The 26971-nt window shown below is 70.8% G+C and overlaps 1 protein-coding gene across 1 annotated transcript in view; it reads right to left on the bottom strand.

The window, feature by feature from the left end:
* BAHCC1 (BAH domain and coiled-coil containing 1) overlaps positions 1–26971 on the bottom strand; it is a 55715-nt gene that overhangs the window by 12015 nt on the left and 16729 nt on the right. Inside the window, exons 2-13 of the mRNA XM_055328772.1 lie at positions 21979–22158; positions 12354–12476; positions 7933–9672; positions 7532–7640; positions 6977–7185; positions 6679–6837; positions 6340–6533; positions 5864–6194; positions 4670–5163; positions 4334–4625; positions 448–644; positions 193–329 (exon numbers count right to left, since the gene is read on the bottom strand). Coding sequence (XP_055184747.1) covers positions 193–329; positions 448–644; positions 4334–4625; positions 4670–5163; positions 5864–6194; positions 6340–6533; positions 6679–6837; positions 6977–7185; positions 7532–7640; positions 7933–9672; positions 12354–12476; positions 21979–22158 — 4165 coding nt within the window. The remainder of the gene's footprint in view (positions 1–192; positions 330–447; positions 645–4333; positions 4626–4669; positions 5164–5863; positions 6195–6339; positions 6534–6678; positions 6838–6976; positions 7186–7531; positions 7641–7932; positions 9673–12353; positions 12477–21978; positions 22159–26971) is intronic.

Below are 26971 nucleotides of genomic sequence, written 5' to 3'. Positions count from 1 at the left end.
GGGGCCGCGCCCACCCTCCCTCCCAACGGGCCCTGCCCAGGCCGCCTGGGGAGTTGGCCCTCATACTGGGGTCGGTGGCTCGGCCTGGCCGGACACCCCCTCGTCCCTCCTGCTGCCCCTGGGGCTGTCCCAGACCGCAGCCTCCCGCCCGGCCTGGCACCCATGGTGGTTCCCGCGCCTGGCGGGCCGTACTCGTGGTCATGCCTGCGCTGCAGGCGCGCCAGCTCGCGCTGCTTCTCCTTGTAGCGCCGCTGCAGTTCCGCCAGCCGCACGCGCATCTCCACCTCCTGTGTGTCCAGCCGGTCGATGGCGGCCTTCAGGGGGCAGACCTGGGGGCGGGTGGCAGCGGCCGTGAGCCCAGCGAGGGGCCCGCGACGGGGCGGCCATCCGGGTGCTGGGGGTCCCCGTGGGTTACGGCACTGGGCGCGACCAGGGCCCCCCACTCACGGGCTTGGTCTTCGGCGTCCAGGTGTCCTTGCGTTGCAGGATCTGCATGCGGGGCGTGAGCGCGGGAGCCCTACAGGCGGCGGCGGCCGGTGGCGGGGCGGCGGAGGGGCTGTCCAGGCCGGCAGCCTCCACCAGGGACCAGGCTGAGGCCAGTGTGGCGAGGCGCTGCAGGTCGAACGCCAGCACGTCCTCTTCCTCTGCAGGGGACACGAGGGTCAGCGTGTGTGCAGGGGTGGGCACATACCGCCCCTCAAAGAGGCTCCGGATGTCTGCCCGCGTCTCAAGCGTGGCCTCCAGGTTGCCCTGTTCCCAAGAACTCGAGGACCAAGGACCGGGTGGGGTGGCCGGGAAGAGCGAGACGCGCGCCGGAGCAGGCACCCAGCACCCCGCCTCTGCCCCGGGACGGTGGGCGAACGTCCCCCTTGGCTCCCGGGGGCCAGGCCAGCCGGGACGCACAGACCTAGGGGAGGCGCCCACACCGTTGAGTAAAGGCAGGCGGCTTGAGATGCACACAAAGCGCCCACGTGCTTCCACCGCCCAGACCGAGGACACTGCGGGGAGAGGGATGGTGCAGGGTCGGAGCCGAGCCAGTGGAGGGCAGCGTCCATCCAGCGTCCATCCAGGGAGAGGCCTGGGGCCGGGACTCAGGACAGGGCAGCTGCTGGCCGAGAGGCAAGGCACTGCCCCGGGACGGGGAGCCAGCCAGCGGCGGGGAGCCAGCCGGGGGGAGCCCCGTGGGGTCAGACGGGAGGCCTGGGGCTGAAGCTGTCGGCGGGCAGCGGTGACTCTGAGCAGAGCTCGGCTCCCTGGCTCCCTGGTGCAAGGCGCACACCTAGCACCCGGACCGCGGCTTCGCCCGCCGCCCCCCGGGGAAGGAATCGGGCCCCGCGGAGAGATGACTGGTCCCAGGGACAGCGGAGGCGTGCGGTGGGCCGGAAGGGTCAGAGGGTGACCGGGCCACAGCACACACGTGGGCGGAGGGGGACGGATCCGAGGACCCCATCATCAAAGAGCGAGGAGGGCGGATGACAGCCAACCAGGGAGAGCAGGAATCCAGGAGCCACATGGGCGCCGAGCAGCAGGAGAGCGCCCCGCGGGGAGACACCGCTAAGTGCCCGGGGGCACCTGCCCGGCCCGGCCGCAGGGACAGCGAGCCGCAGCAACGGGGCCAGGCGGCAAGGCCGGTGCCGGCAGCACAAACCTCCGGGCCCCGGTTCCCAGCTATGGCTGTGGGGGCCTCGGGCCACATGGCTGCTGTGTCGGAGGCGCCCGGGCATGCGGGGGACACGGAGGCCGAGGGGCTTCCTCCTGCCCCCCCGCACCAGGGCGGGCCATCCCAAAGCCCTATTTCAGCTAGATGTTCCATGCGGTGTCCTATCCGTTGGGCTCACCATGGTGGCCAAGAGCCCCCCGCACCCCCGTTCCTCAGGCGAGGCCTGCCGAGGGTCCCCGCGGGTGAGCCTGCGGGGGTGCACATGGGGAGATGGGCTGGGGGGCTCTTCTTGGCTTCCAACAACACACTGCATGGCTGTCTCATCCTGGGGGCTGCGCAGACAGCTCTCACAGCCCCACCCTAATGCCGAGGCGGGGGGGACCACCAGCTCCGTCCCTAGAAAGGCCTGGACCAGGGCTACCTGCTTGCAGGTGAGGATGGAGCCCCGGACTTCCCACCACAGTCCTGCAGGGCAGGTGGGAGCTGGCAGGGCAGAGGGAGGTCAGCCGGCGGGGGAGGGGCGTGGGGGTCAGCAGAGCAGTCGGGGGGGGGGGGGCGGGCTGGGCGCAGGGTGGGATCTCGGTTCAGCCCATCAGCTAGTTCCAGGCTGACTCAGGAAAAATGGGCAGCCACACTCTGGGAGGGACAGGGCCTGGACTTCCCAAAATTTTAGGGTGGACGGGAGGCTCAGTGGCTCCAAGGGTGGACTGTTCTGGGGTGCCTCAGGGCTGGGCCTCTGCGCGCAGGCCTCACCATCCAGGCCGGACAGACACAGGGTCTGATCACCAGCGCCTTTGCTGCCCCAGGGTTCAGTCTGGGGCCCCCAGTCCCTGCATCTGGTATGGAGGCGTGGGGCGGGGCAGGTGGGGTCCTGCAGCCGAGGCCTGCGGGGTGGGGCCCGAGGGGGTCTGAGCACCCAGGCTGCTGATGGTGCCCATGAGCCAGTGGCTTGGGGTTTGAACACCTGCCCCACTGCCGCCCAGCTGCCAGTCCCCACTGCTGTTCACCAAACACCATGCCCGGCCTAGGGGGAGTTTGGGGGTCCCCTCTGGGGAGGAAGGGGCAGGAGGAGTCAGAGTCCCACTGTGAATCTTCTGCTCATCTGAGAACACAGCTAATCTCCTAATTCATTTCAGGGACCATGTTCCCTGACCTTATAGGGAACAGGTCTGAATCCCAGAGAATGTGCAGACTGGCCAATTAACTGGGACAGGGGAGGGTGGGGTCTGGGGGCTCCAGGAGGGGAGGTGGGGGCTGGGGGCCCCAGGAAGGGGGAGGAGGTGGGGTCTGGGGGCCCCAGGAGGGGAGGGGAGGGTAGGGTCTGGGGGCTCCAGGAGGGGAGGGGAGGGTGGAATCTGGGGGCCCCAGAAGGGGAGGGGAGGTGGGGTCCCAGGAAGGGAGGGGAAGGCGGGGGTCTGGGGGCCCCAGGAGGGCAGGTGGGGTGGAGACCTGGCCTTGGCATCTCCCTTGGTCCATGCACCCGGGTGACTGGGGCGCCTGGCCCGGCCGCAGCTGCACACCCACACGGGGACACACGTGGTCTCCACGTGAGCGTTCATTCAATGGACGGGCGCCGGTCCAGCAGGCATTCACATGCACAGACTGGGTGGCCACACACACACGGCGCCCGGCATCCGCTCGGCACACTCTGTGCCAGCCACGCTCACGTGGTGGCTCCGGGCGGCACAGGCCCTGTCCTGGGCGCCCCCGCCTCACCTACAGCCCCCAGCCCTCCGTGAGGCCCTCCTAGGGGTCCAGCTGGGAGCCCAAATGGACGTGCTCCCCAGCAAATTCTCCTCGGCCCGGTGGTGGGCCCGTCCACGGGGATGGGAGGAGAGTGACACAGAAGCCTCTGGGGAAAGTAACTTTTCGAGAACATTTGCTTTATGTCCAAACAGCACAAAAGGCGCCGGTGGCGGGCAGCAGAGAGCTTTATGCATCAGGGAAACAAGTGGGCAAGCCCAGAGAACTTCCTTGGGTTCTTTCTATAAACATCAGTGAGCACAATGCCTGGCAGGGGTGCTCCCCCCAGGAAGGAGTCTCCTCGGGGCCCTCTGGGGTTACTGCTCGGGCAGGGGGAGGCACCCTCCTCCCTGTGCCTGCGGGGTGGCACCAGCCCTGTGCCTGCGCCCCGGGGCTCTTCCGAATGCTGGGAGCACAGGAGCCTCTCGGCCTGCAGGTCCCCGGGCGGCAATGACCAGCACGCCGGCCCCCGGACCCGGTAAAGCTGCGGGCGACGAGGGGGCCCAAGGCCCGGGGAGGCTGATCGGCCTCAGGCCACCTCCCCTGGGCCCGGGGGCCAGGAGCGGAGGCAGGGCCTGGGCCAGGAGCCACACACACAGCCAGAGGCGGCAGGAGCTCGGGCCTGCACACCCTGACGGGGGCATAAACCTTCCTCCCCGTTAGCCACCTCGCCCCCCAAAGACCTCGGCATCCTTGTACGTGAGAGGAGGATGGCCAGGCCACTGGCCCCGAGTCCCCCACAGGGCAGTGTGGACGTGGCGACCACGGCAGCTACACCCTACTAGAGGCCACCCCCTGCAGCCAAGGGCCCTGCCCCCGCCAGCAGGGCCACAGATGGGGCTGCGTGGATAACTGAGCCCAAGCCCATGGACAGACCCCCGCGTGGCTCCAGGGCCCCAGGGGGTTCACGGAGGGCTGCGTGGGGCTCACCTGGCAAGGCCGGCTCCCTCCTCTGCTGCTGGATCTCCAGGTCAGCCAGCTCACTGAGCAGGGCAATCCCGTGAATCCCTGAGCTGCAGGGCGGAGGGGCGGTGCGCGGGGGCCCCGGGGCGGCGGCACGGGCTGGGTCCAGCGGGCCGGTGCCTGGCAGGTCCCCCAGGTCGATGGTGGCTGCCACCAGGGCATCCAGGCCCAGGAGCACCCTGGGCAGGTGGCTGGTCTTGGAAGCTGAGCCCCCGGCCTCGGCCTCCTCCAGCTTGTCCTCCCGATACTCGGCCCCCTCCTCCGGCTCTCCTTCCCTGGGGGCTGCTGCTTGCCTGGCCTGGCCTCCTCCAGGGTGCCTGGGCTCCTCTGCTGCTGCAGGGCCTGGGGGCCCGCCCCCGACGAGGGCCCTGGCCCCACCTCCCCACCCCCCTCCGCCGTAGCCCTCTCCTCTGCAGCCCCTCCCTGAGTAGAACGAGCCTGGCCAATGGCCTCGGGGCCCCCTCCCTCGAGGAGGGCCCCACATGGCAGTTCTCGAAGCCCCTCCAGCGGGCTGGGGTCTGTTGCCTTCCCCAGGGGTCCCCGCTCGGCAGGGTGGGGGGTGGCGGCAAGGTCCTGGGTGGCCTCCTGGGCCCCTGAGGGCAACCCCGGCTCCTGCGGGCTCTTGGGGCTTCGGGGGGGCAGCTCCCCGGGAGGGAACGTCCTCACTGGCTCAGGCTGGACCCTGGGGGCTGCAGTTTGCATAGTTTTGGGGTCCAAGAGGTCAGAAGAGTGCACGTCGGGGGACATGGAGAAGCCCGAGCTGGCCATGGCAGGGCAGGTGTATCCAGCAGGCAGGTCTGTGAAAGAGCAGGTGTGTCAGGAGGGGGCAGCTGGGGGCACAGGTGGCCCTGTTCTGGATGGGGAGACAGGGGCCTCAGATCCCTGGCTCACACCCGGGGTCCCCAGCCAGCCCTCTCACTTTTGGAACAGGTGACATAGGAGCAGCAGAGGGAGTGCCCCAGCGCAGGGGAGGGGGTCCCCGGACCCAGGGCCTTGGCCCCCAGCCCAGCCTGGGCTGCTCTCCCTGGCCGGCGGGGACCCCAGGGTGTTCAGGGGCCGTCTGTGGCATGGTGTGGCATGGCTAACCGGAGGTGGGGTTCAGATAAGGTGGGGTTCAGATAAGGCATTGGGGGCTCTCCCTGAACCAGAAGGAGCACGCACCCTGCAAACTGCAATTAAAAAATAACCAAGAAAAAACCCCAGCAGACCACTCCACCAAAAACAAAAACACCCCCGCCCCCTAAATGCCACCTCTGCTACCACAGTCCCCTTCCGGTGGAAATGGGGTGGTTTCAGGTGTGCCACACGGCTTTGCCGCGTGAACCCGCAGCCTCCGGCAGGGTGCCCGTCGGCCATGGGGGCCCAGGCGGCGGAGGCAGAGCCGGGACCTGGGGAGCAGGTGGCGGGGACCCTGAGGGCTTCCCCCACGGCCTGGCCAGGACCGTGGATGGGGATGGACAGCAAGGACGCGGGCAGCCCCGCGCTGCCCACTCTCACCTGGTTCCAACGTGCTGAGGTCGGCTCCGGCCCGCCGGCCCTCCCCGCTCTTGTCCTCGGAGCTGGGCAACCTGGAGCCAGGCCCGGGGCTGCCCGAGGGGCAGACGGATAAAGTGCACGGGGCGCTGGGACGTGGTGGCGTCGGGGGGCAGCCGGGGGGGTGCCTCGGGGTCGGCGAGTGGCAGCAAGGGGACAGCTTGGCAGGGCCTACGGTGGCGGGTGAGGGGGTGCCCTTGGCTGTGGGGGTTAAGGCAACTGGCTTGTGGGTGGACTTCAGGGTCTTCTCCTGGACGGGCTCCTCCAGTTCCGGGTGGTGATCCTCGGGCTTCCGCTGTCAGGGAGAGAGAGAGGCTCAGCCGGCCGGCCCCTGCTCAGGGCATCCCACGGTGGGGGGGGGCTCCTGGGCCGGGCCAGGCTGCAGCGGGGCGCGTGGGGAGCATGCCCCGGATCCCAGCTGGCTGCGGCCTGGGGGGTACCTGGACGGGGCCTGCCCGCTGCTGCTGCTGCTGCTGCTGCTGCTGCTGCTTCTGCTGCAGGGCATAGAGCTCTTGCTGCCGCAGGAGCTGGGACCGGGAGTACACGGGGAGCTGGCCTGGGTGCTGCACGTGGGAGGCGGGGCCCCGGCCCCCATACATGGGCGGCCACAGCGAGGCCTGGTCCATGACGTCAGCTGCAGACAAGGCAGGAGGAGCCGTCAGACCCAGTGAGGACCCCAGCGAGGACGGGGACCCCAGCCCTGACCCCAGGGCCTGCCTCGCTGCCCGGATCCCTCCCTCAGACCCACTTCCGACACCCCAGCCACAGGAGGCTCTTACCAAGTGCGTGGGGGGTGGTATGGGGTGTGGGCTCTGAGGGCAGGATGACCAGCTGTGCAGGGCTGTCCTGGGACAGGGGGAAGACCGAGGGCATGGAGCCGGGCACGGAGGTGGTGAAGCCTGGGGGCAGGTTCTGGTGCAGGGCGGGGTGCCCAAGGCCTGGGGACACGGGGCACAGCAGTAAGGCAGTGTGCGGACCTGCGCTCTTGGGCCCCCCACGCCAGGCCGAGGGGGGGCAGCCAGGGAGGGTGCCCTGCCCCATGCCCACTGGCAGCCCCCCTGCGCGCGGAGCACTGACCGTAGGAATGTCCCCCCATCCACAAGGAGGGGCTGCGGGTGCGGGGCAGCCAGGGAGGGTGGGCAGGGTGCGCGTGGGAGGCTGGGTCCCCGCCCAGCTGGCTGCTTTGCAGGGAGGAGCCACTGGCGATCATGAGATGAGGGGCCAGGTCTCCAGGGCAGCTGCCCGGGGGGTGGATCCGGGCAAACTCCAGGCGGTCTTTGTTGTCTCTGTGCATCACGGGGGTGGAGGGGGCTCAGCATGGCCGCCCGGCCGCCCACCCAGCTCACCCACCCCGGCCTGTCCATACCAGCCCTGGAAGGAGAGGGGCCTGCAGGGTCGCGGGGACGCCCCGGGGTCAGGCAGGCCTCTGTGGTGGGGGTGCCCGCCCAGCAGCGGCCCTGACAGCAGAGGCAAAGTCCACAGAGCACCCCTGACCCCGACACCAGCAGAAACCCCAGCAACCCCCAGGGGTCGGGGGGCACAGCCCCGCCCAGGTGAGGCCACAAAGCCTGACGTCCCGGCCACTTCATCCCACACGGCCAAGCCCCGATGGCTGGAGCTCCCTCTTCTTACTGCAGCAGCAGATCCCGGCCGGTGAGCCCCAGGCGCTCCTCGGACAGACGTGCCCTCTCCTCCTCGGCCTCCAGGTCCAGCGTGTGGGTGGCACGGGGCGGACCGCCTGCTACACGGTAGGGGATGAAGGGATGGGGGTTGGGATGGCCGGGAGCCCGCGGGCACGGCGAGCAGGGGCCCTGCTCTGAGCCAAGGGGGCTGACGGCCCGAGGGAGGGTCTCCCGCCCTGTGGGCCGTGGGGTCCTGCCGAAGTCAGGTGTGGGGGATCCGTGGCTTCAAGGGATAGGGGGCGGGCAGGTCAGGACCGCGCATGTGGGGAGAGCCTGGTCCTGGCAAGGCCAGACGGGCACCCGAGGGTGGGCGGGCTGCACTCCCCACCCCTTCCCTGCAGAGAGGCCTACCTTTGAAGGCAGGGGCTGCACGGCCCTGGCGTCCGGCGTTGGTGCCATAGGCCGTCTCCGGCCGGCTCACCGGGTCCTTCTGCCGGGACAAGGCCACCGCGATGCCCACAGGCGGCTGCCTCACTTCCACGTCACTGTGCGGGGTGTCATGCTCCCGGCTTCGGGCGCAGTCGGGCCTCTCTGCCTCACTGGGGACCTGGGCTGGGCCCTTGGAGGCTGGGAACTTCATATCCTGCTGGGCACAGCTGGCCTTGAGGCTGCCCAGGCCCACGAAGGGCGCCTTCTGCCCAACGACCAGGGCCTGGTTGCTGTACTTGAGCAGGTTCTTCATGGCCGAGACCTCATCGGGGGGCGCGGGCAGGTCCTGCGGCAGGAGGGCAGCCTGCTGCAGGCTGCTGCTGAAGGGGTCCAGGTAGGCGCCACCCTTGCGCTCCTCGCCAATGGCCATGGCGGTGCCCTGGCCCGACTGGATGCTCCACGGGGGCAGGTGGGGCGCGCCGTAGCCCAGAGACGCCAGCTCCAGGGACTTGCGCTTGGCTTCAGCCCCGCCGCCCCCTGGCTCCACCTCGGGGGTCGCCAAGTGCTGCTGATGCCGGATCCGGGCCACCTTCTGCGCCCCAGGGGGACCCGAGGGGGTCTCCTTGCTGGCGGTTTTATCTAAAGTGCAGCAGGCCTGGGTGACCTTCCCACCCAGCGGGTCCTGGTGACTCGGCCGGGCACAGTCCTGCGAGTGGCCGGGCAGCTCGAAGTAGCCGCTTTTGTCCAGACCGCCTTTGGGGAGCCCGGAGAAGGAGGTCTCGGGGCCCGAGCTGTTGAGATACTCCAGGCCCTTCAGCCGGGGGTTGAGGGCGGCCTCGAAGCCCCCAGGCCGCCGCTCGCCCTTGCCCTCGGCCTTCAGGTGGGCATAGGAGACCCCGTAGGGCACGGCGTGCTCAGGGGCCAGGGCTGCATCCAGGTGCCGGTCCGCGCCCTCACCCGCCACGGCGCACGCCTCGGCGGCCTGGAAGGGGCGGCTCTTGTCGGCCAGGTGTCCCACGGAAGGCACGAAGGTGGGCCCGCTGGCCTTCAGGTCCCGGGGGACTTTGTCCTGCAGCGGGCACAGCCCGTCGGGGCCCGCGTGCAGCTGCAAGCAGGGGAAGGAGCCGGCGGCTGTGCTGAGGGGCGGGGGCGGCCCGGCGGGCAGGCCGGACGGCACCGTGTAGGCCACGGCGTGGTGCAGCATCTGCCGCCGCTCCAGGCACTCGCTGAAGGCCGGCCCGGGCTCCGCGGGCCCCGCCGCCTCCTTGGAGCAGCGGCCCGGGGCCGCGCCGCCCACGCCGGGCCGCACCAGCACGCCGCCCGCGCAGCTGGCCAGCGCCGCCTTGCCCATCTCGCCGTTGAGCACCTTCGTGTTGAGGAGGCAGGAGGCCAGGTGCTTGGGGCGGCCCTCGCAGGCGCCCCGGGGCGCGGCGCCGCCCTCCCTGCAGTGGCCGTCCGCCGGCACGGGCAGCACGGGCTTGTGCCGCTCCTTGCCGCCCTCGTCCTCGGCCGCCGGCCTCTCCTTGCCGTCCGCCGCCTTCCCGGCCTTCTCTCTGCCCAGGAGGAAGCGGTCGAAGTCCTTGGCGCCCTTCTGCAGGGGGCCGGCCTCGCCTCGGTCCCGGCTGCAGGAGCCGATGGGGTGGCCGGGGGCGGCCCGGGCCACGCTGGGGAAGTTGTGGTTGGCAGGCAGGAGGGTGGGCTGGGGGGGCAGGTAGAAGTTATCTGCGTGCGAGAGAACCGAGGTCACTGGCGGGCCGGGGCGGCCGGAGAGGTCCGCCTCCCCCGCGACACGCGCCCAGGAGCCCGTCCACGCGGCCAGCCGCCGGGGCCCCGAGGTTACCGGCTCCGGGAGGTTTACCCGCGACGTCACGCACACCGTCAGCGTGTGGCCCGGGGCACATCCCGCCGTGCGACCCCACCACCGCCCGTCCCCAGAACTCTAGCATCGTTCCACCGGAAGCTCCGCGCCCAGTAGACATTAAGTCATCGCCCCCCCCCCCCCGCCCCAGAAAGTTCTGACTGTGTGCAGCTCCCCGGGGAGCCCCCGCCCCACACCTGGGTGGTGGGGGGAGGGCAGGTGGGACAGGTAGCCGCGTGCACTGACCAGCGCGGGAGCTGGAGGTCTGGGGCACTGGGTCCCCTCCCCCTCCCCCGGCCCCCCACCATGCGGGGCAGGGCACTGGCTGGCAAAGCGGGTGGTGGCGCCCACGATGTGTGGCCAGACACCGTGATACCCGGGGCGCTGCAGGAGAGCCCGGTGATGGGGGCCGGGCGCTGAGGGCTGCACCTGCCCAGGCCCCGGGAAGTGCTGAGACCCCTCCCTCAGGAGACAGCGAGCCACGCCTGAGGATGGGTGGGTGTGGAGGCCCCACGGAGGCCCCCAGCTGCCCTGCGTGGTAATGGGGCCCTCGGGCTGGGGCTCCAGCGACGGTGGCGCAGAGAAGCAAGAGGAAGCAGCCCCTACGCCGAGCCCATCGGCTCCCCACGTCCTTGAAGCTCTGGGCCCCTCCCGGCGGGTGGGTGGTGGGTGCACCCCCGCCTTCCCGCGATGGGCCCGGCCTGGGGCAAGCCCTTCCCCGGACGGCCCCGGGACACCCGCTGCCCCCAAACTAGGGCGGGGTTCCCGTGTCTGGGGCCCTGGGGGCCACCCCCCGACACCCAGCTGGGGTGGCAGACGGGCTGCGTGAGGGCCTGGAGCCCAGAGGGGCACGCGGCGGGGAACAAAGGAACATTTGGAACTTGTAAAACCGTCCTCAGCCGCGTAAGTTCCTCATCAATTTCCTGCTAATTAAAACAAGGGGGAAGAGGGGAGCCTGGGTGAACCCTAATTAGCTGGATTTCCGAAACCCAAATGTTCTCGGATGGGACCCCACCGCAACACGGAACCGCGAGGCCGCCGGCGACCCCCAGCCCCCCGGCTGCAGGCGGGCTCCGTTGCTGCTCCACCCGGTGGGGTTCTCACCCCTGACAAACGCTGTCAGAGCGGCTGCACCCGCGGGCGTTTGGGGGGCTCAGCCTGTGACCTGGGGGCGGCTGTCTGCTGGGCAGCAGGGGGGCAGGGGGCTTCTCAGCCGCAGGCACAGTCCTGTCGGCAGCGGCCTGGGCGCCGGTCCTGGGCTGGGTCAAGGCCAGGGCTCTCGGCTGCCCGGCCAGGCCCAGGGGTGCAAGACACAGCAGCGCCCTGGGGGGCAGGCTGGTCGGGAGAGAGGGCCGGAGGACGTGAGGGCTGGCCGTCGGCTCACCCCCAAAACCGCCTCGCTGGGGTCCCCCTCCTTCCCGGAGACCCTTCTGATCTGACCACTACCTCCTGAAGCCCTGTCTCTAGTGTCCTGTCCACGGCCCAGGCCCCGCAGGTGCTTTGTGGGCTCCCCCTCTGCTCCCACAGAGAGCCTCTGCCTCAGAGCTCCTTGGGGCTCCCCCGAGCTGTGTCTGCCCTCATGACTCTCCTCACCCAGGGCAGCTCCGTGCCCCCCGGCCCTGACCCCCACCAGGTGTGTCCGGATGGTGTGTCCCCTCCCACAGCCTGGCCTCGGGTGCAGGTCATCTGGGACCTCTCGACCCTCGTGTCCCCTCCACACTCTCCGTGGGGCCCCGTGTCCCAATTCAGTCCCCCTCCCAACAGCCTCCCTGCCCGTCTCCCAAGCGCCACCCCAGAGAGACCTTTCTAAAACCCAAATGAGATGTCGCCCCACCCAGGAAAGGTCGGTGAGATGGGGGGGCGGGTACTAAGGCCTCCAGGAACTCCCACGCCTGTCCCATCTCCTGGCGGCCGCACCCCCCTGGGCTCCTTGATGGGCTCCACGCCCTGGAGGCCGGGCCTCTGCACGAGAGAGCACGCACGTGCATACACCTTCATCCCTGCTTCTCTTGAGCAAATGACCTCAGCGCCCTTCTCCGCGGACACCTCCTGGAGGCCCCCGTGCCCACCGGGACACATCGCTGCCCCCACGCCGCCGGCAGCCTGGTCTGACCTGAGGCCCCGAGGTGCAATGGGGGCCTCCCCGACCCCTGCCCGGCGGCATCTTCCCTCGGAGCTGCCCAGGCAGTCGGGGACAGCAGACAGGTGTGCGGGGCAAGGCTAGGCACTGGGGGAGCTGGGAGCCACCTCTCGGGGACGCGGTTACTGGAGGTGCTTCCGCCCCCGCCAGAGAGGTCCAAGCAGCGTGGCTGCGTCTTCGGCGTGCTCACCTGGCCCCAGCACGTAACCTGCCTCTTGGCCACGTGCTGGGAGTTTCCGTCCTCCTGGAGCCTGAGAAGCAGGCTCAGTCTCCCCCAGTCCCTACCCCGCTGTGACCCAAGACCCGGGGGGAGGCCTGCCCAGGCTGGCCCCCGCTCCGCCCGGCCCCTCCCTCCAGGATGCCCCTGCGCCCCAGACCCCAGCGCAGCCCCAAGCCAGCACTTGCCTTTTTGGGTTCCATAGAAACGATGTTGCCCATAGAGAACATTGCTGTTTCCATGGTGATCCAAGTGGCTCATGGGTAGGAAGGTGGATGCCAGACTCCCCGAAAATCTGGGGTACCCTGGAGCTGGGGAAGCAAGGGGACTGGCTGCAGAGGCACCTCCGAGGCCCAGGCCCACAGCCGTCCTGACCCCGGGGAGGTGGGACGCGGCGGGCGGCCCCGGAGCGACGCCCCGCAGAGCCTGGTGTGCAGCCCGCCGGTGGGAACCCATCAATACATCATATTAACTCTGACTCGACTAACACCATCCCTCTGGTGCGGCACAAATTGAATTGCTGATGGGCTGGGAGAGGGGAGGACGGAGGATGGAGGAGGGGGCCTGTGGTCCCCCCAGCAGCACTCGGCGCGGGAGCTCCGAGGCAGGGCAACAAAGCGGCTCTGGGAGGACGGGGACGCCGCGGACGCACACGCTGGACAGAGGCCCTGGTGGCATGGGCTCCACCCCCAGCCAGGACAGCTGGGGCCAGACGCCACCCTGGCCTGCATCACCCAGCAGGCACCCGGGCAACTGGTCAGCCCCGTCCCGCTGGAGGCTGCAGGCAGTGCGGCTCCGCACTGGCCGGGCCTCCTCGGTGCCTGAGATCTGCAGGGCGAGCTGGCCCCCGGCCCGAGACCCTCCCTGGAGCCTCTGAGTCATGCCAGGCCGGCCCTTCTCTGTCCCTCTGGGGGCCTGGCCCTGCCCAGCACAGGGACGCCAGCCACCTGGGACACACACGCTGCCCCAGAAGGGATGGACACACGGCGTCCCGGCCGGCCGCAGGGCCCCCAGCCACCTGAAGGAGGCCCTTCGCCGCTGGCCCTTCCGACCCGGCCCCGCAGGGAGGGCAGGAGGTGGCGCCCAGAGCCGGGGCAGCCGGGGAGCCAGTGGGGCTCCAGCGGGCAGGACACAGTCTCACTGCAAGATGCGTGCGTTGAGCTAATGCCCTCAACTTTCTCTCCACGGAGAACGGGCTCTGTAGGAGTTTCTCTTGGGGGCCCCACGACTGTCCCAAGAGCGACCGGCCCCTGGGCGCAGCCTCCCATCCTTCTGGGCGGCCTTGGCTGTGAAGAGGGAGCAGCAATCCAGGGGTTTCCCCAGGGAGCGGCCGCCACAGGGACGGGGACAGGGAGGCGCTCGTGCAGGGCCCCGCACAGCAGTCCTGGGAGGGGAGCGAGGCCAGGCCGGGTCCCAAGGCCAGCGTTGGGGGGCCTGTCACAGCCGAGCCGGGAGCCACAGGCCAGGGGGCGGGGGCACGAGCACCCCCTCGCAGGGGGTCACAGCAGGGTCCTGACAAGCCCTGAAGCAGAGAGCTCCGTTCCGTCCTGCTCAGTAACCGTTCTGCACACTCCGTTTGTGACAGAAGCAAACATTCCTGTGAGCTGGTGAGCATCCCAAGGGGAACGGCGCTGCAGAAGGGGCAGGGTCAGCACCACAGGTCGGGCCCGGGGCCCCCCCCCATCCTCCGAGGGCCTGGGGCGTTGGCTCATGGCCTGAGACTGGCCTGCCTGGACACCGAGGCGGCCCGTGGGTGGGGGTGGAGTGGCGGGGCCTGGGCTCGCTCTCAGCGCTGGGGGCGGCTGCAGGTGCGTGGGGAGCCCGGAGCCCACCGGGAGCATCAGGAGCCCGGGAAAGCTAAGGGGGGAGCCACCGTGGGGTACTCAGCTCAGAGGTCAAGAACGGAGCTACGGGGGCAGAGCTTGGCACGCGGCCTCAGCAGCGAGCGGGGGGCACCCCAGGGTCCCTCGGGAGCAGGCCCCCCATTCAGACCCTAGGATGCCGTCTGATGTTCCCTGGCCCAGCGGGCGGGCGGTGAAGCGGCGAGTCCCTCCCCGAGAGGTGAGCAACGCAGGACGCGTCCCGGGTCCCACGGGCTCCTAGGAACCCCATGTGGGGGCCCCAGAGGGCCCGAGATGCCTCCCCGTGCAGGGCTCACATCCCTGGCACCTCGGAGGGCTCGGGAAAGGTGCCAGCCACCGCCCGGCCCGTCCCCCTGCAGCCCCTCCTGCTGAGGGCAGGGCTGGGTCCGCAGAGCCTGGCCAACTGGCCTGGTTTGTGTGCGGAGACGCATCTGGAACAGCTGCTCCCTAGATTAAACTCAGCTCCTGGAAGACTTGACAAAAGCTGAGAGCCGGACGGGGCCGGGAGCCGCCGGGCGGGGGGGGCCGAGGCCTGTGTGTGCTGGGGGGGGGGGGGGCTAAACCGCCACAGCTGTCCCCTTTTAATTGGCTGCTGTTAAATGTTTTACGGGGCCTCGTTTTGGTAAACAGAAGTCTGTAAATTCCTCCTTCCCAGAACCCGTTTCCCGGGCGTGGACGCCCCCCTCCTGCCGTGACCCCTCGGGAGGTCCGGGCCCGCTGCCCACCGCCCCCTTGGGGGACAGGCCTTCAGCACCCGGCCGGGTTGGGGGGGCAGTGTCAGGGTGCCGGCTCGGCGTGTCCCGCTCCTGAGCCTGAGATGGTGGCCTGGGCCTGCCGGGGGCGCAGGGGGCCCCCTCCCAACCCGAGGCCCCACCCTCGGAGACCCCAGACAGGAATACGGGCTGAGAGGAGGAAGCTGGGGACAGACGAGAAGGAAGCAGCAGAAAGGGCATGGGCCGGGGTGGGGGAGGAAGGGGATGGGGGGCCCTCCCCGCCCAGACACAGAAAGATCCCTTCCTCTCTGAACTGAATAAAAAATGATTTTACGAACCACAGCAGCTGTTCTGAGCCAGGGCTGCCAGGGCCAGGACCCGAGGCCGGGTGCTCGAGGGGCGATGGCGTGGGGGCTGTGGGGCTGGAGCCGTGGGGAGGGCTGGACACCCAGGGACCCGGGCCCAGAGCCCCTCCCCAGACCCTGGAGGTTACTGTGCCTGCCCGAAGTGACAGGTGGCAAATGTGCATAAAGCAACGGCCCACGGTGGGGAGGCTAGGCTGTCCCTGGGCTCCCGCCACCCCGACGGCCCCGGAGGGCCTGGCCCAGCTGCGAAGAGGGGCCCCGGGCCTCAGTGGACATTTCACCGTGGACACCCTGTGAGTTGCCAGGAGACTCAGGCTAATCCCATGACAAAAGTGACAAGAGGGGACAAAGGGTCTACGCCATCACCCGATGGCTGGGATGAACAGTCAGGGGCTGGGCAGGAGCAGCACCACCGGGCCCCTGGGCCGCCGGGCGGCAAGCTGACCACACAGAGCAACCCCTCCCGGCATCCTCCGGGCCTGTGCTGGCTGCCCGGGAAGGTCAGGGGTGCAGGTGGGAATGTGGGCAGCAGGAGAGGAGGCAGTGGGCAGCCCTGCCCAGACAGGGGACAGGGGGGACAGGAAGAAAGGCAGGGGCACCCTACAGGGGACATAGCCTCGAAGACGGGCGCATTGGAGGGAGGGGCTTCTCCCGACACCGCAGTGAGGAGGTGGGTGCCTGCAAGGGTCCTGCTGCAAGCCTCCCAGCCACAGAGGAAGGAGGGGAGGCCCCGCAGCCACTTGGGGCCCCCTGCACCCCACGTGTGCCCTCCGCCCAGCCCGTGGCACCTCCCCACTCCGGGTCTCCCTGCCGTACTCCCCCACCGCCCTGGGCCAGACCCTCCCAGGGACCACCCTCCTGGGGGGCGCCGGGCACTGTTCCAGGGCTCTCAGGAGCCCAGGGCTGGTGGCGGGGGGTGCTCAGCCAGAGGACCCCAGACCAGGCCCACAGCCCACAGCGCTCGGCGAGCTCTTCTGGAGGCTCCGTCCCGGCACCGCACCCCGAAGCAGCTCCCCACGGCGTGGCCACGGGGCCGGTGGGGCACATGGGGCGGGCTCTGAGGACCTCGACGGCCCGTCTGACCAATCGAGGCCCCGTGTCCTCGGGGCCAGGCCCAGTCTTGGGGCTTCAGCAAGGGTCAGACCCTCCAGACGGAGCCCCCGCAGGCCTCCCCACGCCCGCCGGCCCTGACGGGTCCCACGATGACCCACGGAGGCCCCTAGGAGGCGTGGCCTGGACCAACGGCCCCCGCCCCTGGCTCTCCTGCGTGAAGCCCCTGCCAGGAGGTCAGCAGGGGTCACTGTGACACACGACTCTATGGTAGTGACCACCGGGTGCTGGGTTAGGAGAGGTCCTGGGGCTGCGTCCCCGTGCAGCCCCAGCCCGGCATGACTGACTAATCACATCTGCCTCGGGAAGGGGAGGGCCGGGTGGCCGGTGGCGGGACACGCGCATCCCTGGGCTAGCCTCCGCCGGGAGCCCCCTTGGCCCCAGCCCCCTCACACCTGGCGGTCAGACCCCCGGGTGTCCAGGCTGGGCGTTCAGGGTGCAGCTCCCAGGACCGCCCCTGAGCGCTGGGGGGAGCCGAGTGAGCCCTCCTGTGGGAGGGGGTGCCCTCACCCCAGCCTCCCGCCGCTGGGCACGTGGTGGCCCTTTCAGCGCACCTGCCAAGCCGTGGGTCACGATGCCCCACGCACACGTGCCGCCCCCACCGCCCAGGGCGCAGGCGCAGAGCAGGGCTGAGGCCCGGGGGACGGGGCCAGGCTCCGGCCGGGGGTCCAGGCACCTTGTGGACAGTCCCGGGCTCCTGGCACGCGCTCGCCGGGAGGAGTGAGGCCCGGGCTGCCCAGAACGCGGAAGCCGCAGGCCTCTTGCCGGAAAAGGCAATAGAACCTCAGAGCCGAGAGCTGGGGGGCAAACCAGCATGACCCCCAAAACCTTCACTGACATCCCACAGCGCACCTGTGGCTACTAGGAAGCCCCGTGCCAGGGGCCGCCGCCTGCTGGTCATGGGCCTGGGCGATCCTGGGGCTCTGGGGTCATGAGCCGGGCTGCAGACGGGCCCGGGCAGTGACACAGGGACCTCTCCCCGGCCCAGACTCGCTCCCGCTGCAGACGTCAGCCCAGGACGGCGCCAAGGGCCCTGGAGCAGTGGGCAGGTGCTCCGGGGGACAGGCCAGCGGGGAGTGGTCGTGCTCAAGGAGGCCCCCGCCCGGCACCTGCTGGCCAGGAGGCAGCGCTCCAACCGTGTCACACAGGGTCAGGGGCTCTTCTGTAAGGGCGGCGGGCACACGGAGTAAGCGAGGCTGTGAGGGGCGCTGGCGAGGCCAGGCTGCCACAGCTCCTGAGCCCTGCAGACCACCTCATAAGGCGCAGGGCCCTGGGCCTGGGCCAGCACGGCCCTGACTCCCCACGGCCGCCTGGGTGCGGACAGAGGCCTCGCTGCGGGCACCCCAGCCTGGGTGCCAAGGGGGCCCCAATACTGACCGAGAGCCTGGCCGACGGCCTGGCACGGGGACCAGCGAGAGCTGGAAAGGGCGTACCTCCCCCCGACACGAGGGAGGCGGAGGGAGACAGGGTTTCGGGGACCCGTCCTGGGGCAGCTGGAAGGGGAGGAGTGGACAGCCTCCCAGTCAGGCGCTCTGGACTGGAAGCCACCCTTCCCCTGCCCTATGAAACGGGGTGAAGAGCCACCCAGTACCCTGGTGCTGCTCAGACAGGTAGACAAGGCAGGTGCCATCCCTGGGCCAGGATGAAATGCCCCAGGCCTGGGCACCACAGGTCTGTCCCGGGCCTGACCTCGAGCCAGCGACTGGCCCGGGCGTCCCGGCCTCAGGGCAGCCGTGGCCTCAGGGCTCAGCCAGGGCCGGGCAGATCCCCCCACCCCGCCCGGGGACCCGCCTCACAGCCATCAGGCTGGGACCTGCACCCCAGCGACCAGGCAAAGGTGCAGGAGGGTCAGGCCTGACAGCAGGGCAGGGGACACTGCAAACTGGGACCCTGGTGGGAGGGTGGGCCAAGGCAGCCAGTGGCTGCGGGCGCCGGGAGGGGAGGGCTCAGGGAAGCCCAAGGAGGGTCTGGAGGGAGCCGGGATCCCCACGAGACGGCCTTCTGCTGCCCACATGCGGCCTACCTGGCAAGGCAGCCCTGACGTCTGTGTCGCGACCCTCCCCACACGGGACCCTCGGCAGATCTCAGAGCGGCCAGCTGTCCCCATGAGCCGCCCCCTTCCTTCCGGCACGGGCAGGGGTCAGGGAGGCAGGGCAGGCATCTATGCCCGGCTCGGGGCGGGGGCACCAGGACGGCCATCACCAGCAGTGGTGGGGGGCAGAGTCCCAGGAGGTCTGAGCCGCCGGGGACACTGAGGCAGGAGAGGGGGGTGGAGCTGACTGGGCCTGGGGGGTCCCGGGGTCCAGGGCTGAGACCCACCTCCGACGGCTCCTCTAGACAGTTCTGGACCGTGACACTGCAGGAGGCAGGATGGCCTCCGAGGGCAGGGAGGCGGCGGGTGCTGTCCCTCCCACAGCCTCCGGCTCCCTCCCAGAAGTCCCCAAGGCGGGACGGAGGGGGCAGAGAGGCAGCATGTGGGGAAGCTGGGGGTGCTGGGCGCAGCAGGGAGCACCGGGGGCTGGCCTGGCCCGGACGGAGAAGCAGCCGATGCCCGCGGGGCCTCAGGCCGGGGATGGCACAGGCGCTGCTGCCCCCGAGGCGCCCCCTCCAGGTGGCACGACAGAGCACAAGGAGCCCACGGTGCACGGCGGCAGGGCCGGGCCCACCCCCCACCCCCAGCTGAGCCCCCAGGAACAGAATCCCCTTTCACCGGCCCTGTGGGTGGTCCCAGCCGGCAGCTGGGGGTGGGGCGGGCAGAGAGGGGCCAGGCTCGATGACAATGGGACCAGCTGTGCTGTGCCCCCCAGCCCCCGCCCCTGCTCCAACCCACCCAGGGCAGGCAGGCTGGACACCGGCTCACCCCTGCCTGGGCCAGTTCCGCCGCCCACTCCCACCCTCAGCCTCAGGGGGGAACGTCCAGCTGCGGGCAGGACCCTTCGCTTGGGCGGGCGAGGAGGCCGGGAGCCTGGGGCTGCACTCTCGGTCCCTGCCCCAGGCCAGATGTTCCGGGGCGGCTCCTCCGGCTCCGCGGACGCTCCCCTGCACCCCAGCAGCTCCGCCAGGGAGGCGGCGAGCCTGGGCCCTCGCTCCGGCAGCTGCCCCCCAGATGCCGAGCCGGGCACACCACGGCCGGGGCGAGGCCCGCCTGGCACGGGGGTCGCCGCCTGGGCCCCTCCCTCGACCCGGCCCCCGCCTGCTGCCCGCCCGGCCTCCCTGCCCTCCCCACGGAGCTCCAGCCGCCCGGCCCGCCGCAGGTCAGGGAGGGCACCTGGCGCCTGGCGGCCCGGGCGGTGGGAGGAGGGGCGGAGGGTGGGAGCCAGCCCGTAGGCAGCCCGCCCAGGCAGCCCACCGTGCCTGCGGCCCCCGCTCTCCGGCCGTGTCGCGTGCCCCCCGCCCGCCTCACCCCCCTTCTCTCCGAACACACACGGCAGAGAAACAGGCCCCGGCACGCGGGGAGCCAGCTGGCACCCAGTCAAACTAGCAGCCAGGCACGCTGCCAGGGCAGCCAGCCAGCGAGCGCTGCCACTCGCTCCGGCCCCGCCCGCCGCCGGCCTTTCCGCTCCAGCTCCGGCGCGCAGCCGGCACCACGTGGCCCGTCGGGGGGCGAGGCTGCAGCCGGCGGGCGGCGGGCAGGGGAACCCCCACAGGAAGGAGATCCCGAGGCGGGGCGGCCGAGTGGAAGGCACACGGGGGGACGCGGTGACGGGTAAACCGAGGCACCGGCCCGGACGGCCCCCTGGTCCCCCGCCCCAGCTACCCTCGGGTGGGCCCTGCTTCCCCCAGGCCCTGTGCCCTGGAGGCTGGCCGGCGGGGGGGGGTAAGAGGCCACATCCTGTTTCCCTCTGTCCCTTGTCCCCCTGCGTCCCCCCGCGCTGGCCCACGGAGCCTCCCCACGCCCGGCTGCAGGCGAGTCCAGCCCGAGGCAGCGCAGGCGGTGTTTTGGGGCCGGGTGGGTGGACCAATGACCGCTTGGCCTCAGGGCTGGCCCAAGAGGGAGGGACGTCCTTGGCGAGGCCTGGCACTGACCCTCGTCCCACTCAGGCTGCCCCGTAGGATGCAGGGCAGAGGCCCGCCCAAGCCCGGGAGCCCCCCACCCCTGCCCTGCGGGGGGCTCCCCTGGGGCTGCCGCCCGCTCGGCTGCTGGTGCCCCAAAGGCAACGAGCCTCTTGGCCGAAGCAGCCGTTGGCTCAGGGGAAGTGAGTGGCGGGAGGCCGTTGAGGGCGCCGTCTGCGGGCTGCCTCCCACCCGCCCTCCCCGCAGCCCCCAGAGGGGCAGGACAGGGCCACCCTCTCCCTGGGCCCCGGGGCAGGTGGCACTGCCCACAAACCGCCCTCTGCGCTGGCGGGGTCCCCCAGGGTGGGCCAGAAGGGGCCGTGCACGTCCTGACACAGAGCTGCTCCCCCTCCCACCCAGCCACCACTGCACGGAGGGGAAACTAAGTCAGCCAGCCTGGGTGCGCCCGTGCACCTGTGGCCGGGCCGGGGTGGGGCAGGGGCCGTTATTCCGTTACTTGGTTATTTTGAGGTGGTCCCGGGCGGCTGCCGCAGGCCTCCCCCCTGCTCCCCACGCTCGGCCACCCTCCTCCCTCCCACAGACATCCTTCCCAGATGCTCCTGCCTGGGCTGGGAGCTTGCCTGGCAGACACGGAGGGCGGGCGGGCTGGAGGGGCCCGGGGGAGAGGCGCACGGTGCACGGGGCGCACCCGCAGGCGCCAGCGAAGGCCCAGCCAGGGCCCAGCCGCATGTGCACCAGCCCTCCCCTGGGGGGCCCTCAGAGTGCAGAGGGCAGGGGGCCGGCCGCGGGGGCGAGTCTGGGCCGGGGACCCCGCTCTGCCCGCCTGGCCGCCCCGCCACCAGGAAAGAGAGCTGCTCCTTATCGCCGGCCCAACACGTGCACTCTGCACAGCGCTTAAAGCCCAGATTATTTTAACAACTGTCCCTCACTTGTCACCTGTCCTGTTTGGAAAACAGCCCCTTTCTTGTTGCACAAAGAGGTTTCTCTGGCTCTCCAGTAGCGCCGGGCGCTAATCTCCCTGCCTGGAACGCGGGCGGCGGGCGCAGTGTGTGGGTGCTCGCTCTGCAAACGCGGTGCTTGCCGCCCAGCAGTCACTGAGTTACGGCGGCGCTGGTGCCAGGAGCGGAGAGCCCTCTGTGCCCGCTGCCAAGTGCAATTACCTCTCCGCGTGCCAGCCAGCGCCGCCGGGCTTAACCCTTCCCGAGCCGCACGGATCCCAGCGACCTCGGGTGTAAGCTGTCACCCACGTCACGGCGCCATGGGGCCGGACAGACAACGGGGCACTGGGAAGCTTCAGGGAGCCCCAGAGTCCCTGAGGGGCCCCCAGGGGCCTCCCTGCTGGCCGCGCAGCCTGTGCGCACAGGGCTCCATTCCACCGGGAGGCCAGGCCCCCGAGGTGGCAGCGGGAGCCTGTTGACAGCTCTGCCCTCCCCGCCCCTCCCTCCCAGCGGGCACATCTGGAACCCACACCTCTCCGAGTCTGGGGAGGTGGGCGCAGCCCCAGGCAGAGGGAGCAGCCCAGCCCCTGCCCGCCCAGCTGGGCTCCACATTTCCCTGGCCCCCCCCAGAGCCCTCTGGGCCCCTCCTCCTCCTTTCCCTCTCTGCCCGTCTGTGTGCACATCTGGCTGGGACCACTGCCTGGCGGGGCCCGCCCCCCGTTTCCAACCAATTACCACCTCCCCCGTGGGGGCTTCCTGGGCAGGCCACAGCAGGGGAGCCCCCTCCGCTCAGCCCCGGCCGCGGACTTACCTTCATGGGAGTGAGAGAACCAGATCTGGGAGGTGGCGGGGTGGGAGCCGCGGTAGGCCTGCTCCGAGGGGGCCGGGGCGGGGCCGCTGGGGTGCGCGGGGGCCGCCGAGCCCAGGCTGCCGGTGAGAAAGCTGCCCATGAAAGAGGAGGCCGCAGAGTTTCCCATCAGGCGGCTGCCGGCTGTGGACACGGGGCAGGGGGCGAGAGTGAGTCTGAGCAGGGCAACCTCACCAGGAGCCTCGTTCTGAATGTTCCTTCTGGAGCCCTGGGCTCCAGGGCTGTGGCCTTCCAATACCCCCCGGGGCCCCCAGATGCCCTCAGGGTCCCGTGCCCCCGTTACTGTTTGCACTGCTGCCACCACCACGTCCCTGTCCCCACCCCACCCCTGCAGCCAGATGCCAAGCCCTGTGCCCGTGGGGGGCACGCTGCGGTGTGGGTGGGTCTCCTCAGGGGCAGAGCCCCCGACCCTCCCCGGCTGAGGTCCCCCCGCCACCAGCACACCTGCCAGACGCCTCTGCCCACACCTCCCAGGGAGCTCCAGCGTCGGCGGAGGCCCTGCCCCAGCCCCGGGGGCCCCCCAGCTCCCAGGCAGCACCGGGGTGACTGGCCTCACCCCACAGTGGGGTCCTTGACTTTCTCCCCAGGTCCCCCCAGCTGACTCATGAGCCCTGCCCTAGGTGAGCGACACGGAAACAAACGGTGAAGAGGAAGAAGAGCCTGCGGAGGGCCGGGGACCCGCTTCTCACAGCCCCCGGGGTCTCTCAGGGTCAGGGTCCGGCCGGCGGGCGGCACACCCACGGTCACCCGCCTGCCAGGACCCTCTGCGCCTCCGGGGCCGCCAGCCTTCGAGGCCTGCACGGCCATGGCCACCTGCACCCTGCGCCGCCGTGCCCCCTCCGTGCCCCCCCTCCCCAAATCCTGTGGCCAAGGCCAGGCTGAGCGAGCCTCCCTGGATCTCCACGCCGACCGGGCGTCTGTGCGCACAGATGCTCTTCCAGGAGCGGCCCCTGCTGCCCGCTGGGTGCCTGAGGGCCGTCCTGCGTGGCCCCCACCCTGGCAGCGCCTTGTCACCTCCGTTCCCCGGCAGCAGCCTGGCCTGGGACCATCCCGGGGGATGGAGAGCCGGGCCTGGGGGCTCACCACCCCGCTGGGCTGCGTGTAGGGGCCCGGTGGGGTTCGCAGGGGCGCTAGGGGCCCGGAGGATGTAGGCCCTGCCCAAGGTGAGTCAGGGCAGCTCTTTCCCAGCCCGGGAGGCAGGGGGAATTTGTGAATTTGTGATTCCTCATCCAGCCTGGCGTGGCCCTGGGAGCTTCCCAGACTCGGGGTGACTCAGCACAGAGGAGGCAGGGCCCAGCGCAGGGGCGAGGGAGGGGCGGCCCCAGGGGGGGGGGGGACCCTGGCGGCCTCCCGCCCCTCCTGTGAGCGACGATGGGACCTAAGCAGGAAAGGGGCCTTTCCTGGGCGCCGGCCACAGAGGCAGGTCTGAGAGCGCTGGCGGGGGACCAGGCTGCACGCTGACCTCCGTGGCGGGTGTCAGGCCGCGTGGGGACCCTGAGAGGACCCGGAGGCAGGGGACGAAGGTGCCCAGGAGCCAGGGACTTCCCGGACCGCAGGGCTGGGACTGCCATGGGCCGCGGCCAGACCACAGGCGTCCAGCCAGGGGAGGGGACTCTGGGCTGGGAAGGGAAGTGTGGGCCTCCAGGGGCCTCCAGGGGCGGGGGGGGGGGGGGGGGGGGGGGGGGAGGGGTTGGGCGGCCCCTGCCGGGCTCTGGGGACCCTGGGGGGGGGCCATGCCTGGGGGATGAGCAGGCCTCTTCCTGCCTCGCCCAGGCCGCCCCTAGTCTCCCAGGGCCTCCCACCCCCGCACCCTCCCAGGGAAGTCCCGCCCACCCTGCTCCTCCCGGGACAGTGGGAAGCAACTGAGTCCAAAAGTCGGGTCTGGATAAAGGATTTCTCCAGGAGCCCAGCCTGAGAAGCCCGCACCTTGAGCTCTCCCACACGGCGGGGGCAGGCGGCCGGCCAGGCCGGGCTGGGCGGGAAGTGCAGCTGGGAGTCCCTGGGGCCGGGGAGCGAGGCTTGGCGGATGCTCGGAGGTGGGTCCCCCCCGCACGGGGTGTCCCCAGCCTGGGTGCTGCCGCGGACGGCAGGCGGCCTCTGAAGACCCACCACCACGGCCCCTACGCCGAAATCAGGGTTGGGGAGGTACCGGGACATCATGGGTGCCCTGTTCTGACACTATCCCAGAAGGAGGTCCCACTGCACAGGTGGGGGGGAACCTGGGCTCAGCGGCCCCTGGTCATGGCTCCAGAGAGCAGGGGACACCCCCTCAGCCCCCGAGCCTGGGTCTACCTCACCCCTGTCTACACAGCCCCTCTCAGATTGAGGGAACCCTCAGGGGGCCCCTCAGTGGGTTTCTCGGGGCCAAGGAAGGGACCCGAACCCCAGCCCTGCCCCTCCCCACGCTGGGACCTTCGGGGCCACCCCTCCCACACCCACCTGACCTAACCCAGCCCCCCCATGGCTCTGCAGCCCAGGGCCTTGTCCACCGGGGCCTCCTCCACTCTCCCCTCAGGTTGAAAACACAAGAGCCTTGTCATGCACAAGTGAGGTCTGCAGCTTCGCTGTAAACTGCACACACGGAAGGAAGCGGAGGTCACCAGAGACCCCGCTGCCCCAGGAGCACCCACGTGTTCTAGGCATTTGTGCACTGGCCCCGACAAAGGTCGCTGGGGACACCTGCCACTTCCTGCTGCACAGACATCGCGCGCCCCGAGCCACCGTGGGAGACTCTCACGAAGACCCAGGGGGCCCCTCCCACCCCAAACCCGTCTGCAGCGCCATGTCCCACCAGGGGCTCTCACACCCCTGGCCCGCAGGCCGGTCCCCCCGGCCTGGAACCTGTGCAGTGGGGCTCTGCAATCCTTGCTCCAAAGGGCTCCATGTCTTCCCTCCCACCCGGGGCCTAGAAGCTTGGAAGCAGCTGGAGGTCCCAGGGCAGGGTGGCGGGTGGCGGGAGAGGGCAGAGGACCCCGGAGCCTCCCCTCCCTTAGCTGGGTCTCACTGTCACCTCCACCTCCAAGGAGTCTGGACATGGCAACGTGCCTGGCCAGCAGGGGCCTGGGCAGACCTGGCTGCTGCCTCCCCAGCCCCTCCCGCCAACCAGTAGCCAGCCCCAGACAGAGCGTGAGCAGAGGCGGCCTGGGCCCCGGCCAGGGCTGGAGCCTCGCGGCCAAGTCTGGCCGGGAACTGGGCTGAAGGCCTCTTTCCTCTTGGCAAGGTCCTTGCCCACGGACTGCTGCGGTCACCGGCCCGGGGAGGGACAGTGGGAGCCCCGAGCAGCAGGGAAGGCCAGAGAGGTCCTCGGGTGGACACCCCCGCCCTCGGCTGGGCGCCCTCGCCCCGGAGCCTTGGGCTCCAGCCTCTCAGACCAGGGGCTCTGTGGACCTCACGCATTGCCTTCACGCAGCACCGGCCAGCGGCCCACCGTGGGGCATCCCCGTGCGGACGCCGTGGTCCCGAGGGCGCCGGCTGGGGCTGAAGGAGGCCCATCCACTCCGAGGCCGCCCTGTCCCCCTCAGAGTGCGTGCCCAGGTGGCCGCTGCCCCGGGATTCTCCGTCACTGTCGTCACAGACGCGGCCCGTGTTCAGGAAAGGGGCCTGGCTGCCGAGCGGGTGTGCGCAGGGCCGCGGGCCGCCCACGCTTTGCCGCCCCAGACACAGGGCTCCGGTCCCGGCTCCGGCACCGCCCAGGCTGTGCCTTGTACCCCACGGAGGCCTGGCCCGGGCGCCCGGCTGGCTGAGAAACCCGCTCCCGAAGCCAGCATGCCCGGGGGAGGGGGGGCACATGACACCCCCTGGCGGCCCAGCTCCTCAGCACAGCCCTGACCCCGAGCCCCATCTGACCCTGCACCCCGAGGCTCAGACCACCCGGACTGGGAAACTGGCCCTCCCTGGCTGGCCGCTGCCCTCACAGCTGCCCCGGCTGGACGGGGCTGGGCTGCAAGGCCCTGAGCACCCCGACATTGTCAGGTGACCGCTGAGCCCCGCCTTCGCTCCCGGGGCCTCGGTGTCGGGAGGCTAAACCCAGGCAGGCAGCAGCCGCTCTGTGGGGCCGGCTGGGGTGGCCCCACGTGGCCGGGCACGCCCGAGGACAGCTGTGTCTTCCTCCAGCTACCCTCTGGCCAGGCCACCTGCCACCACCAGGAGCTGTGGCTGCTCCCACCCGAGCACAGGTGTCGCCCGGGGGAGCCTCCAGCCCAGGGCACTGACTGGCAGCCACGCACCCAGAGCTCGGGGGGCCTGGTGGCCTGGGCAGTGCCCCTGTGTCCAGCCCCACCCCTGCGCCAGGCCTGCAGGGGGGCCCCAGGGAGCCCGGCTGCTCACTGTGACCCTGGGCTGAGGGCCGAGGGAGCAGAAGGCGGGCAGGCGAGGGCCTCAGAGCTGGGCACAACCAGCGCTTGTTTCGTCTTGAGTGAGCCACGGGGACGGCACCCTCCCTTCTGGAAGCCGAGCTGTGTTGTACGGAAAAGGCCAGGAGGGCTGCGGCCGCTCCTGAGAAGCAAGCCTCCCGGGGCTCCCCTGGCTCCCCGAAGCCCAGCGACTGCCGCTGGCACAGGACTCCCCGGGCCCTGCATCCTCCAGCTCCCACCCTCCTGCTCAGGCCTGCAGGGCTCACCTGGGTGCTGGGGACACCCAAACCCTGGGGCCATCCCTGGGTCTCCCCCAGGACACCAGAGGGACAGGAGGTGTGCCGAGGGGCTGAACCAGGCCCCCAGGGAGCTGTCGAGAACGGGGGGCAGGAAGGACCCACAGCCCAGAGCAGGGCCCAGCCGCACCCCTCTCATCCGGGACAGGGAGCGCAGAAGGACAGTGTCCAGCTGGCGTCCAGCCTTAGTCCTGCAGGGACCGAGATGCTGCGGCCTGGGCAGCCTGCGGGAAAGCGGGTGGGGGGAGGGGGCCAGGGAGGGGCCGCTCCGGGTGTGCACGGGGCTGG

This window comes from Nyctereutes procyonoides, unplaced genomic scaffold (genome assembly GCF_905146905.1).
Source record: "Nyctereutes procyonoides isolate TBG_1078 unplaced genomic scaffold, NYPRO_anot_genome, whole genome shotgun sequence".
NCBI classification, from domain to species: domain Eukaryota; kingdom Metazoa; phylum Chordata; class Mammalia; order Carnivora; family Canidae; genus Nyctereutes; species Nyctereutes procyonoides.
This window is presented reverse-complemented; position numbering and strand designations above follow the sequence as displayed.